Source organism: Penicillium bovifimosum (genome assembly GCF_028826915.1).
Source record: "Penicillium bovifimosum strain IBT 22155 chromosome Unknown utg000004l_segment0_segment0, whole genome shotgun sequence".
NCBI lineage: Eukaryota > Fungi > Ascomycota > Eurotiomycetes > Eurotiales > Aspergillaceae > Penicillium > Penicillium bovifimosum.
Window position 1 is genome coordinate 1,212,818 of NW_026622713.1, and position 13,188 is coordinate 1,226,005.

General features: G+C 49.7%; 8 protein-coding genes across 8 annotated transcripts; 3 read left to right on the forward strand and 5 right to left on the reverse strand.

Moving 5' to 3' along the window:
• Positions 1–183: 183 nt before the first annotated feature.
• On the reverse strand, positions 184–1,104 carry N7515_004754 (cell division control protein 14; the record flags this gene model as incomplete). Its single annotated transcript, XM_056665498.1, has 2 exons — positions 184–794; positions 855–1,104. 2 exons carry the CDS (start codon positions 1,102–1,104, stop codon positions 184–186), a joined length of 861 nt encoding a protein of 286 aa, XP_056522448.1.
• Positions 1,105–1,895: 791 nt separating this feature from the next.
• On the forward strand, positions 1,896–3,078 carry N7515_004755 (FPP/GGPP synthase family protein; the record flags this gene model as incomplete). The annotated part of the gene is made up of 2 exons (XM_056665499.1): positions 1,896–2,257; positions 2,328–3,078. 2 exons carry the CDS (start codon positions 1,896–1,898, stop codon positions 3,076–3,078), a joined length of 1,113 nt encoding a protein of 370 aa, XP_056522449.1.
• Positions 3,079–3,478: 400 nt separating this feature from the next.
• On the reverse strand, positions 3,479–4,423 carry N7515_004756 (Smr domain-containing protein; the record flags this gene model as incomplete). Its single annotated transcript, XM_056665500.1, has 4 exons — positions 3,479–3,824; positions 3,912–4,162; positions 4,236–4,336; positions 4,390–4,423. 4 exons carry the CDS (start codon positions 4,421–4,423, stop codon positions 3,479–3,481), a joined length of 732 nt encoding a protein of 243 aa, XP_056522450.1.
• Positions 4,424–6,571: 2,148 nt separating this feature from the next.
• On the forward strand, positions 6,572–7,806 carry gpaA (guanine nucleotide-binding protein subunit alpha gpaA; the record flags this gene model as incomplete). The annotated part of the gene is made up of 4 exons (XM_056665501.1): positions 6,572–6,689; positions 6,749–7,091; positions 7,151–7,707; positions 7,763–7,806. 4 exons carry the CDS (start codon positions 6,572–6,574, stop codon positions 7,804–7,806), a joined length of 1,062 nt encoding a protein of 353 aa, XP_056522451.1.
• Positions 7,807–8,123: 317 nt separating this feature from the next.
• Positions 8,124–8,342, reverse strand: N7515_004758 (uncharacterized protein; the record flags this gene model as incomplete). Its single annotated transcript, XM_056665502.1, has 1 exon — positions 8,124–8,342. The coding sequence occupies one exon, from the start codon at positions 8,340–8,342 to the stop codon at positions 8,124–8,126; it is 219 nt and encodes a 72-aa protein (XP_056522452.1).
• A 242-nt stretch (positions 8,343–8,584) lies between these two features.
• On the reverse strand, positions 8,585–9,637 carry N7515_004759 (uncharacterized protein; the record flags this gene model as incomplete). Its single annotated transcript, XM_056665503.1, has 2 exons — positions 8,585–9,397; positions 9,482–9,637. The coding sequence occupies 2 exons, from the start codon at positions 9,635–9,637 to the stop codon at positions 8,585–8,587; spliced, it is 969 nt and encodes a 322-aa protein (XP_056522453.1).
• Positions 9,638–10,230: 593 nt separating this feature from the next.
• N7515_004760 (uncharacterized protein) lies at positions 10,231–11,051 on the forward strand (the record flags this gene model as incomplete). The annotated part of the gene is made up of 2 exons (XM_056665504.1): positions 10,231–10,354; positions 10,399–11,051. The coding sequence occupies 2 exons, from the start codon at positions 10,231–10,233 to the stop codon at positions 11,049–11,051; spliced, it is 777 nt and encodes a 258-aa protein (XP_056522454.1).
• Positions 11,052–12,271: 1,220 nt separating this feature from the next.
• N7515_004761 (uncharacterized protein) lies at positions 12,272–12,844 on the reverse strand (the record flags this gene model as incomplete). The annotated part of the gene is made up of 2 exons (XM_056665505.1): positions 12,272–12,801; positions 12,838–12,844. The coding sequence occupies 2 exons, from the start codon at positions 12,842–12,844 to the stop codon at positions 12,272–12,274; spliced, it is 537 nt and encodes a 178-aa protein (XP_056522455.1).
• Between the last annotated feature and the right edge of the window lie 344 nt (positions 12,845–13,188).

Genomic DNA, 13,188 nt, shown 5'->3' on the forward strand with positions numbered 1-13,188 from the left:
AATGCCGTACCGGACGGACCATAAGTCAAACGCTCGTAAAGAAGGGCCAAAGAAGCGGGCAGAAGAGAAAGTAGAAAAGAGTAGTGAAAAGAAAAGAAGAAAGTAAAATCACCAAGTAATCGCAGTGGACGTCACGCAAATTTGGGAATCATGCAGGGAGTCAATCATCGATAGTCAAGTCATTCAGTGAACTGTCGCTCCAAACGGAGCCGTCTCCTTCAAGTCCTCCACCAGGTCTTCCACGTTGTTGAGATACCTGCCCAGAAGAGCCTGTTTCTCGTCTGTCGTTCGTGTATCACGGCTCATCTTGCTTGCAGCGTTTGCAGCGGAATGTCCACTACGCAAGGCGCCCGAGCCGAGTTTGCTCGGGCTGCGCTGCAGACCGGGCGGCGGAGACATGGGTGCTGGGGTCGGGGTCTCGGGCATCAGATAGAAGTAGAGAAACTCGACAAGCTTGAGTTTGACCTCGCGGGATGTGGCGCGCTGCTTGAAGAGTGATGTGACAGTGAGAAGACCATCTAGGTCCTCGAATGTTCGTGTGTTCGCTGGACAGTCCAGCAGGGCCGTGACGAGTGTGAGTAGGGTTGCTGATTGCACGGCTGGGCAGTTGATTGGGTCGAGAAGGTCGAGGAGGAGGTTCATGTAGATCTCACGGGCGAAGAGCGTGCGCGAGCCGCGGTGGAGGAGGAGAGCGCCTTGGATGAGATCCAGTGTGCAGACTATCAGCATGTCGGCTGTGCCGTTGCTCCCTCGGCCTAGGAGGCGCTCGAGGCAGGATACTAAGCGCATTGCAACTGCAAGTATACCGTTAGCGGGTGGATCTATCGGCTGGTATAGAAATATCAGAGACATACTGTTCCATTGAAAGCTTTCTTGTAATTTGGAGAATTCTCGGAAAGCGGGATCATCCCGCAGCTCTGAAAATGATTTCGTCACGGGCTGTGTCTGTGTATTGGGAGACATGCGCCTTCGGTCAAGGACCGGCTTGGCCTTTGACAGACATATTTGTGCTAATAGGCCCTCGACCTGGCGCAATCCTTTGCGGATCTTGCTGGGCTCGTATGAGGAGAGATAATCGAACGAATGGGCCAAAAGAGCCTCCATGAGTGATGAATCAAATGCGAGTAAGAAATGACACAGCCGTTCAACAGCTCTGAAAGAGAAGAAAAGCCCTAGAGCATTCTTATATGGGAAAAAATAAGCAAAGGGCAAGTGGAGAATAGGTCTTTGGGGCTGATGATATCAGTTTTGCCTTTTCTAGTAAATAAAGGGCGGTTGCCCCGGACAACTGAGCAATAACCAAGGAACTCATCACACACTTGGGGCTCTTAGCTTGACCTTTAGATCGACCCTGGCGTCAATCACTTGAGGCTTTAACGTTAATTTTAGTGTGGCTAGCTGAACCTGTTTGCGTCCTTTGACATATGCTTGATGACTTTTCTTTCACCGTTCAACCTTGGTGTGCCGTTGCTATAGTGAACATGATTGTCGTGATTTTTGAACAATCCCTTTATGTGTTCCTGTCGTAACCCTGATCATCCTTATGATCTATCATTTGATCCCAAATTATTTTTTCCCTTAATTGTCCATCAAATTGATGTATCTCATTTCCTTACAGCCACACCAGACTATTCCCGATTCGTCATGGACCTCGGTCTCCTCACAGCTCTAGGCAAAACTCATCATATCCTGAATTCCCGATGCATAAACTACAAACATATTGGCACATGATATCCAAGTTTAAGATACTTCCTAATATCGGATGTGGCTGGTATCATGGGGTACAAGTTGATGACTGTCGCGAAACCCACCTGAGCCACATGGCCCGTTTATCTCCGCCCCTCATCTAACCCCTCTATCTCCCCATTCCTCCACTCTACATATAATCCACCACCATGAGCTCCTCCTCCCCCCTTCAACCACCAAGCCCGGTACCGCCTCGGACAAGCTCAGCGAATGCAACAAATGGTAGCCCATCACACTCGCGCAAGCTGTCCGTCACAGACGAAGAGCCACCCAGGAAAAGTAGGCACCGGCGCAACAGGTCCAGCGTTGATGGCACCAAATACAAGGATGGGACATGGTCGCAGAAAAATGACAAGATTCTCATGGGCCCGTACGACTATGTGCACGAGCATCCGGGGAAAGATATACGGCGACAACTGATCAACGCCTTCAACGCGTGGCTTCAAGTTCCTCCAGCAAGTCTGGCGATTATCACCAAGGTCGTGACGATGCTTCATACATCATCTCTATTGTGAGCATCGCCTCTTTCCAGTAAAATACACACTGGTCTTGATATCCCATGCTAACTCCGTAAATCCCAGGATCGATGACGTCGAAGACAACTCCCTCCTCCGCCGTGGCATCCCCGTCGCACACAGCATTTTCGGCACGGCGCAAACAATCAATTCTGCAAACTACGTATACTTCCTTGCACTCCAAGAAGTGCAGCAGCTCAATAACCCCGTCGCAATCAACATTTACGTCCAAGAAATGCTGAACCTGCACCGCGGACAGGGCATGGACCTCTACTGGCGCGACACGCTAACCTGTCCGACGGAAGAAGAGTACCTGGAAATGGTTGGCAACAAGACCGGCGGGCTCTTCCGACTCGCGGTCAAACTTATGCAGGCGGAGAGCACGACGGGGAAAGACTGTGTTGCGCTCGTGAACGTCATGGGCCTTATCTTCCAGATCTGCGATGATTACCTCAATCTATCGAATACCGTGTACACGGAGAATAAGGGCTACTGCGAGGATCTCACAGAGGGCAAATTCTCGTACCCGATCATTCATAGCATCCGCTCTGATCCGTCTAATCAGCAGTTGATCAATATCCTCAGGCAGCATACCCAGGATGCGGAGGTCAAGCGCTATGCGGTGCAGTATATGCAGAGTACAGGCAGTTTCGCGCATACGAGGCAGGTTGTTACGGATCTGCGGGATAAGGCGTTGTGGTTGATTGAGATGATTGATGCGACGCCGAGGATCAATGGGGCTGGTGATGGCCAGATGGTTCGTGCTATTATGGAAAAGATTGTGGAATCTACGCTATCAGATCCCAGCGCGCGCTAGTGTGATTGTCGTTATTCCCTTGATATTTATGAGGGCAGTGTTTGTGTTGATATACCCAGTTCTACGACCTTTGACAAGATTTTGGCTTGCAGCTACGAAAGTTAACGACGATATGATTTATGTCTGTTCCAGCACAAAGTAAAGATAGTTTCATTATGAACAATGCCATGTTCATGGCCACATAGATGTAAAGGGTATAACCACGTCCTTGCCATCATGACACGTATCAACATTGCTGACACCCAGACTTCACCTACCACCCAAAGTACAACATCGGTAAAATATCTAGAGATGAGAATCTAGAAACGCGGAAGCCCAACGGCGCCAACGCCCGGCTATAACTGCAACTATGCATATATGCATGTATACCTATTTCCCAAACACCATATAGAACACAACCTCACATAACCACACAGCAAGCCTTCTCGAGCTTGCGCAAAACCTTGGGCAACAACCTCTTGGCAAGCTGCTCGAGCTCGTCCGGCTGTTGTTGTCCCTGGTGTCCCTGCTGCTGACCAGGGTACCCACCATGACCCTGGTGACCATGCTGCTGACCGGGATGCCCACCATAACCCTGGTGTCCAGTCGAAGGAGGCATAATAGCCTCTCCACCAGTAAGGTTCACATAGATACGACCGGCGTTATCCTCAGTGGCATACTGCAGCCCCAATTCACGACACACCTGCTCAACACGCGGCTTGATTTTCTGAATATGATTGGCGGAGTGGTTTCCCTTGCCGACGATGCTGGAATAAGAAACGGCGCATCAGTTGACTCCAGCTCTCTGAACGAAATCCCTGTTCCAGTTTTTCATGAATATTGACACGACTCACACATGAAGATGACTCTGTCCATGCGCCTTGGCATACTTGATGCGCTCTTCGAGGATCTCCTCCGCCTCCTCGACAAACTGGCCGTGCAAATCAATTGTGTCGGCCTCGACGCGCCCGTTGGCATTGTTCTCGCGGAAGATAAATTCCGACGCTTGTCTGTTGTATTCCTCCATCTTACGGCCGTGGGCCTTTCCCTCCTCAGAGAGCTGTTTGGCGCCGGCGCCATCACCGCTCGCGTACGCTTCCTTCGACTGGTGTGTGTTAGCGCATGTAACATGGCTGTGCTGTGACTATAATTGCGATCGGAATTGTGTTGTCACATACCCGCGAAAAACATTGGCCGCGCTTGTTGGCTTCCTGGCGTGCGAGATCGCGAAGCCGATCGTACTCCGCTTCGGCCTCGCTGCTGTTTTCGTGGTTGAAGGCTGTTTATGAGGTTAGTGCTTGCGGTGCCATTTGTTTTAATTGTGCGCGTTACCCCGAGGGCCCATGTGGGACATTTCGTAAGACATGGTGGTGGCTTCTTTTTTGTGAATTCGTGATATTAGGGGAAATGGGAGGGCGTACCTTTTTAAGGGTGGGGAAATCGGCGGAAAAATCAGATCGATCGAGTTTCTTTTCCATGGGTCTTAAGAGGTTAAATCTTCCCCCAGAGAACGAACCCCGGGATCGGCCTTGTTGGTGTTCACATTTTGGTATTTGGCGGATGCTTAGAGATCCATTGTGAATATCCTTATACCGCGGACTACATCATAGATATGATGTTAATCCGTGTTTCTGGTGGTCTAGATGTGTTGTAGATGCCCAGACCCCGGGAAATGATCTACGCTGTTAGTCAGGAACCGAGCTCCAGAAGGCGGTAATTTATATCGTACGATGATGGTAATACCCGGTAATTGGTATTGTTAGTAATCAATTGTAGCCCCGTGACCTCGGAGATACCCTTGTTGACGGCCAGGGCTCAAGTTTAGACACGACGCTAAAATCGCGGACTTCCATAGTTTCCATTGCCACGAGGTACGGAGTACATAGCGGTGGAGTCTCCTTGTCAACTCCTCACACGCAGTGGTGGCTGAAAATGGCTAGAGGCACTAGCTGGTGGGTCATCGAGTGCAAGTGCCTCAGGAGATGAGCAGGCGATTGGGAAGCGGAAATCCCTGGATTTCGACTGTGGAATTTGACAGTGCTTTGTTCTGATAGAAATCTTCTCAAGTTTCAATCATGCTGAGACGTTCTTGACTCCAACAACTCCACCCTCCAGTGAGTATTAAACATTGGATGTTGGTGCGACAGTCAGTGTCGCATTGTGGGCTCCACTGAAGATGAGAACGGAGGATCCACGGATGTGCAGACTGTGTCGGATAGATAGTAAGTTACAGTGTCAGGTTTCGACACATGTGCTCAAATGAGATCAAAGATTCAAGGTCCATAAGGACTGGACAAAGATGGAGCATGGGCTGAGGGGTGGACTATGCTGATCAATCACAGGCACTAGCTTCTTTGTTGTATTCTTTGTCTTCCTCAGACTGGAACCCATCTGACAGGAGATCCCACTGAGGTGGGATCAGACCTTCTGGAAAGACAGTGTGGGGAGGGTCGAAGCCCTCCTGTTGGATCAACAGGGGTTATTGCTCCAGACCCACTGAAGATAGAAATTACATACATTGTCAGCTTTGGTACCTCGTACATGTCGTTTACGACTAGCTATATTCCCCAATGTTGATTCGCTTTGTGTTTTGATATTGCTAGTTTTGCTCTCCACAAGATCTGCACGCCTCCAGGAGTCCACTGTACATATGCATGGGATACATAGAATTTGATTCTGTATGAGAATTGAATAGTCGAGTTTCAGAATCTGTAGCTGCGATACGTTTCAAGAGAATCAAATCAGCACAGATCGAATGACGATAGCAGAATGCAATACCTCCAGACTGGCCAATACATCCAAGAGCAAAAGCAAAAGGGGCTGATGAGACCCGTCAGCCCCACTCATCGCCCAATCAGCAGGCTCCAGTTGCCAGCCTGGTATTGTTCTGTAATTTCAGGTAATACATCCCAGTGCATGAACAGGCAGTACTCGGACGGTACCCTCAATCGCCCGCTATTATCTGCTGTGTCGGCTGGTATTATTCGTGTATCCCCTTTCTCTTGCTGAAACTTTCCCAATTTCCCCCTCAGTCTTGCCCCTTACCTTTGAATCTTTGAATCTCTCCTTCTCTCTCTCTTCTCTCTTCAGTTTGGATTCCATTCGAATTCTTCTGCATCTTCCTTTCTTTTCATTTCTTTCCTTCAACGTCCGTTTCTCGACTTTGATTGTCCTTCGTTTTTGCACATCCTTGCAAAAGCACGTTCAGGTGAGTCTACTTTTTTTTCGTTGATCTGATTCCCCCCGTTTGTCTGATTCGGCTCCGACTCCTTGCGTCAGCACGCTCTTACGATTCTTGAAACGCTTTCTGCCTCTGCTCGGCGGTGCTTGTACTACCTATGCAGCAACCCCCTCGAGCTCATCAATGCGATCTTTCTACGGATGAAATTATCCCAGCTTGCTGACAGTCCATCTAATCGAATAGTCCCTGCAACAGAAAATCGATTATCGTTCAACGAACAAGCGTTTTTGTTTTATTTCGTACCGATAGTTGCGACTACTTCATACCGTCGAAATGGGTTGCGGAATGAGCACCGAGGATAAGGAGGGGAAGGCACGGAATGAGGAGATCGAGAACCAGCTCAAGCGCGACAAGATGCTGCAGAGGAATGAGATTAAGATGTTGCTTCTCGGTATGATGAATTGACCCCCGGCCGAAATAGACGGGCCGATGACTGACTTTCGGATGCAGGAGCTGGAGAGTCCGGCAAGTCGACCATTCTGAAGCAGATGAAGCTCATCCATGAGGGCGGATACTCCCGGGACGAGCGTGAATCATTCAAGGAAATTATCTACAGCAACACCGTGCAGTCTATGCGGGTTATTCTCGAGGCCATGGAGTCGCTCGAGCTGCCCCTCGAGGATGCGCGCCACGAGTACCATGTGCAGACCATTTTCATGCAGCCCGCCCAGATCGAGGGTGACAGCATTCCTCCCGAAGTTGGAAATGCCATTGGTCAGCTTTGGCGCGATACTGGTGTTCAGGAGTGCTTCAAGCGCTCGCGCGAATACCAGCTGAACGACTCTGCCAAATAGTGAGTGATTACTGCTTTGCGTGGCCGCACTGGGATTTGACTAATGGGTTTCTTTTTAGCTATTTCGATTCTATTGAGCGCATTGCCCAGCCCGATTACCTCCCCACCGACCAGGATGTACTCCGCTCCCGTGTCAAGACTACCGGTATCACCGAGACCGCGTTCCTTATTGGCGACCTAACATACCGCATGTTCGACGTCGGTGGTCAGCGATCTGAGCGGAAGAAGTGGATTCACTGCTTCGAGAACGTCACCACCATTCTGTTCTTGGTCGCCATCTCCGAGTACGACCAGCTGCTCTTCGAGGACGAGACCGTGAACCGTATGCAAGAAGCCTTGACTCTGTTCGACTCGATCTGCAACTCCCGTTGGTTCGTCAAGACCTCGATCATTCTCTTCCTCAACAAGATCGATCGTTTCAAGGAGAAGCTCCCCGTTAGCCCGATGAAGAACTACTTCCCCGATTACGAGGGTGGTGCCGACTACGCCGCGGCTTGCGACTACATTCTCAACCGCTTCGTTTCCCTCAACCAGGCCGAGCAAAAGCAGATTTACACTCACTTCACCTGTGCTACCGACACTACTCAGATCCGATTCGTCATGGCAGCAGTAAACGGTAAGCTCCGTTCTCTCAATCCGAATATGCACAATAGTTGACTAACGTTTCACAGATATCATCATCCAAGAGAACCTCCGTCTCTGCGGTTTGATCTAATGAACCAGTCTTCTGGTGATGAAGTGTGTCGAATCTAGATCGCATGTTTTTACTAACTGGGGCTCTGATCGGATCCGGTCAAAAAGCCTCGTTTCAAGATGCCGGCGTTGATTCCATTTTGCGTTTTACTTTTTTGTCCCCATATCCGCCATCTTTGCCAATTCTCTTAATTGTCCCCCACCGTTGACACGATCTCTAGCCGGTTTTTGTGCTTTCTTTTGTCGCTCCTGATATCCACGACAGAACACAAGGAGCGTCTTTCTCCCTTCTTTTTTTCTCTTCCTTTTCCTTCTCAATCTTCGCTTTCCATCTTTTTTTTACCTGTTTGATTTGAATGCTGGATATCCTATCATCTCTCTCCCCATTCCCTTTTCTCGTTTTTCTTGTATGTAACCATACCGTCTGTTCCCATCATCTTCCTTGGTCTCGCGTCCGTTGGCAGCAAAGAGCGACCATCCGGGCATCAGGCACGAGGGAATGACAGGATCCGCGGATTTGAATGTCTCTTTCTCATGTGTCATGCCAGGTCGGGTCATTGGGCTATTCTCCGAATTCAAGAATCACATCCAAGGTTCTGACCGTTAATATCGTTCTTGTACAAAGATTCATTCATATGGCCTATTCAACCAGCAAGGTAACTCTACAACATATCTGTTCGTGCGATGCCAGAAGGGTCTAGACAATCGGCGATGCAAAGTGAGATTGAGGTAGGGGTATCAATGCATCGTAGGCTCGAGCCAACAGGACATTGGATGTTAGATAGCGGATCCAATGTGGCTCAAAACCTCAGTTTAGGCCCAACATAAACAATCAAAATGGCAACAACCCACAACCCAAAAATCCACGCATACAGCATCATCCGCCCCCATAATCCCTTGCCCTCCGTCATCTTCCTCAACATCCCCATCCGTTTCCCCGCCGCCTCCATAGTGCTACTCGTACGGTCAATTCCCGACACAGCGCGGTCTAGCGCAGACTTCTCATTTTCCAGCGTCGACTGGAAGGATTGCGACGAGGACTTGAGCTGTGACGCAAGAGTAAGCAGCGAACTGGTCAAATCCTCTTGCTCCAGTCTCTGCGTGGTAAGTTCAGCCTCAGTCCCGGAGAGCTTGGCACTGCTTCCTGTCGCTGTTGCGGTTTCAGAGGAAGCGGGTAGGGCGGATGTTTTATGACGGTTGCGCAGGGTCGGAGGTCCTGGTGTTTTTGAGGGGGAGGATGATGTAGTTGGGGTCGCAGAGGGTCCGGTAGTGGCCGTCGGCGCGACATTCGTTAACCTTGCTTCTTGTGATGAGGATGAGTCCGGTGTCTGTTTCGGTGTTGCCTGGTCCTTTGCTTGTGGTATCGACGGGGCTCTTTTGGCAACGGGCTTGGAAAACAGCTCCTTCCACTCATCGTCGCCGTCGTCGGTCTCATCTTCGTCCTCTTTTGCCTGAGCCTTTGCTTCCGCTTCGTCGAGGATAATCTGTATCCGCTTGAGAAGTTGTCTGTCGCGCGCGATCTCCGCTTGTGCTTCGTGTTTGCGGTCGAGGGGTTTCAGTTGCGGGAGGGAGCGCTCGAGTTGTGTGAGGAGGGTGCGGGCGTATTCTACGTTCTGTGGCGTTGGTTAGCAGATGGGCTTTTGTTTCGTTTTGTGCCGAGGAGCAAAGATTGGGGAGGGTTCGGGTGTGTGGTTTACCTTGTTCACGCGCATGCGCTGGTACTCTGATTGTTGGAGTGCGCGACGGTCTGGCCCTGGGGAGAGGAGGTTGTGCTCGAGTCGGGTGAATAGACGGGCGACATTTAGGAGGGTGAGATCTGTGGTGCTCTCAGAGGGGAATGCTGTTCCGGCCATGGCTGTGATTTGATCGGGGATGGATATGATGCGGAATCGGAGGTTGACGTTGATAGTGTTAGATGTCCTTCAGAAGGTTGGATCTTACGCGGTAGTACATGTAATTATGGATTAGTTACATGATGGCAGTGGATTGAAGTTATCTCATGTAATCTAATCGTATGGTATTGAAAAGGGAAGTGGGTCAACCTTCGACCAATTCTCCAGTTCTCCTTTGACCCACCTGCATCTTGATGTACTGTGTACACGCCTTATCTCAGCCCGTTGAAGATCATCTCGGAGACTTTGGATCTGAGCGCGAAGGATGTCGATAAGAGGTGTGACTTGGCGACCGACATCGCTGGTAATACTATTCCGAAGCTCTTCGATCTGATCCATTTTGATGAGGGAGATGGATCAAGGAAGAAAAGAGATGGGAAGGGAGCAAGGTTGATGACTTGCACTTGAACCTTGCCTGAAGGTGATAACAGTTGAAGAGGAAGAGAGAAAAAAGAAAGTGGGATGATTCTGGGAAAAGAAGAAGGGAAATAGCAGCCTCTCGCGCTCAGCTTACTGCTATGCCCGGAGTAACCCGATCTCTCGCAACCATCAAAATGGATCAGATCGAAGAGCTTCGGAATAGTATTACCAGCGATGTCGATCGCCAGGTCACACCTCTTATCGACATTCTTCGCGCTCAGATCCAAAGTCTCCGAGATGACCTTCAACGGGTTCAAAGTCAACCCGAGCAGATTCAACACCGCTCATCCTCCTCATCGAAGCGACCAAACCCTCGCTTCCCGATCCAGAAAAGTTCACTGGTTCGATAGTCAAATATGACACGTGGGATGCTGCCATCCGCGCAAAGCTCGCCATTGACGGACCAGCTATTGGAGATTCGACAGCACAATTTCATTATGTTTACATGAATCTCTCGAGCCAGGTCCAAGCAATGGTTTTACCGCAGCTCGCAACTGCGCGTGACAACGACAGCCACGACTATCAGACCATTCTTGACCAACTTCGTCGGGTATATGACAATCCGAATAAAGTTCAAGAGGCAGAGGACCGCCTTCTTTCCGTTCGACAAGGCGCCGACGAGTCCCTCGCCGCTTATATTGCCAAGTTTGAACGTCTCCTTTACGAGGCCAGAGGCCAGCATTGGCCGGATGTCACGAAGATCTCAGCCTTCCGAAAAGGCCTTCAAGCTACAATGCGTAACCGCCTCACTCAGCAGCTGAATCTACCGCGAACATACCCAGAATTCCTCAAGATAGTCCAGCAACTCACGGGCTACTCCTTCACCAACCATTCGAGCGCACCAACTCCTTCGAATGGTCACAACTCCGATCGGATGGAAATCGGAGCGATACAAGCTATGCTAACCGCCGCCGAGGCCAGCGACAGCGAAAGCGACTTGGATGCCACAATCTGAGGGACCAGATCATTTCTTTTAGGGGGGGTGATGTCACGAGTTAGTGACATAGGTTTACAACTCAGATGAGAAGAGTCCACAGGGCGGATCTCAGGGATGTGTTAGGATACTGGTGACGTAGCATGATTGCATCAGCCCATCATCTTTCACTTGTCTTCATCCTTCTGTTTCTCTTCCACCTTTGATAATCTAGTTTAAATGCTATACTCTTCTTGTTTGAAACGTTATCGGCATCATCATAACATTTATTCATTCTTCAGAAGCTCTGTTGAGAATCAAGTATCATGCCTCCAGTTGATCAGAGTCTGCAGAGAGAACTCAGAGAAGAGTTTCATGCCACTGGGAGAAGCAGACGGAAAATAACATAGTAATCTCGTCTCGGCCAACTGGTCAACTGGTCAACTGGTCAATCTGTGAGGGCTTGGCCAAATATCTGGACAGTCCAACTCTGCATGGTCTATTAGGAGGCTGGATTAGCCAGGATTACCACATTGCCCCATTGGAAAGGTTGACATATTACAGGACACCGGTGTGCCTCATCGCGTGGTTACAAAGGGTATGCTCGACGAAGGCTCTCTCGGCGTTCTCCATGGGAGTATGTGCTATCTGTCTCCGTATATGGAACTCCAACTTGAGATTCTGGTCAACTGTTCAAAATGCAGACGACAAAGATTACGGCAGAGTCTGAATTTCGATCAGGCGCCGAACAAGCGCTCTGACATCATGCACGGCCAGACTGATTGCATCGACTTTATTTTTTCAGTGGTCAAGTCGGCACACCAACTGGCTAATCTTATCACTGCCAACTGGTGAGTACTGAAGCGCCCATTTTAGCCTCTCGATTGTTAACACGCACATGACAGATGGGTCCTCTATACATAGGCTGTTTTTGACGATTGCGTGTATTGGAAAGAGGAACATGACGATTCCTCTCGCACAAACAAACATTGCTAGACAAGAGCATAAAAAGAGAAGTGATTGCTAATGATAGCGGTGCTCGATTGACACCTCACAGACAGCCCAAGTCCAAACTCAGGCTATTCAAAAGGGAGACATGATTCGTGACAGAACAGGAACAGAAAAGTCATAACAAGAAGCAAGCAAGAGATCAAGGACATATACCCCCCAGGCTGAGAGTATAACAGTAAGAGATTGAAGACCACCGACACCTAACCATGGAACCAACGGGAGAATAACGAAGAAAACCACCCGACAGACGACTACCTATACTCCACAACGACCCGCTTCCAAGTCCGCACTCCATCAACACCCTCCTCATGCATTTGCCCAGTTATTGCATTGCACTTCTGTACCGAGTCGCTTTCACCAACGCAAGAGGCTGGAACACTTTCGCCAGAAGCTAAGCGTCGACTTTGCTCCTCTCGAGCCTTCGCAGCGAGAACCCCACTGCTCGGTAAACAGCTAGTCTGTGAAAGCGGTCGCAGGATATCGCATGCAGTCAGAGGTCGCGAGCCCACTGAGGCGATCTCGCCCTTCTCCATTCTGACAGAGTCACACCAGGGGTTCCTCTCTTGGTGTTGTTGCTTGGCTTTGCAAACAAGAGCGTGTCTCGTCCTCCGACACTGCTTGATGGACCGATAGACGAGGATGAGACCCAGAAGAGATAAACTGATCACACTAGTCACAGGGAAGAGTATTTCTGCCGTGGAGTACAAGATCTCAGGAGACAAGTAGTGGGATTCTTGGGCGACAGTGCTCATCGCGGGGCATGAGGATGATTGAGAATGTCCTGGCGAAGAGTATGTTGGGACTGTCACCGACTCACCCCCCATTGGAGGGGGGTAACAGCCCAACTTTAACTGTGCGTGTGGGGATGAAGATGCATACAGGTAGCCATGGTTTAGACAGAGTTTGGCGAGGCCAACCTGGCCAAGACATGAGTGTTGGATCCTACGAGCGGACTTGACGGGGATAGCGGGGGAGGCGAGTACAAGGAAGTATGGAGTTAGATGATCTACGGCAATTTTAGTCTATTGGTGCTGATAATAATAATTTTTTTTAAATCCACTTTCGGTGTATAAGATACATGTATGGACCCGTATTAGATTTGAGGCTGTCTCTGACTCTCAGCTGGAGGTTTCACGGATTGGGTGCCGCTTTTACGAGGACCCTGAGG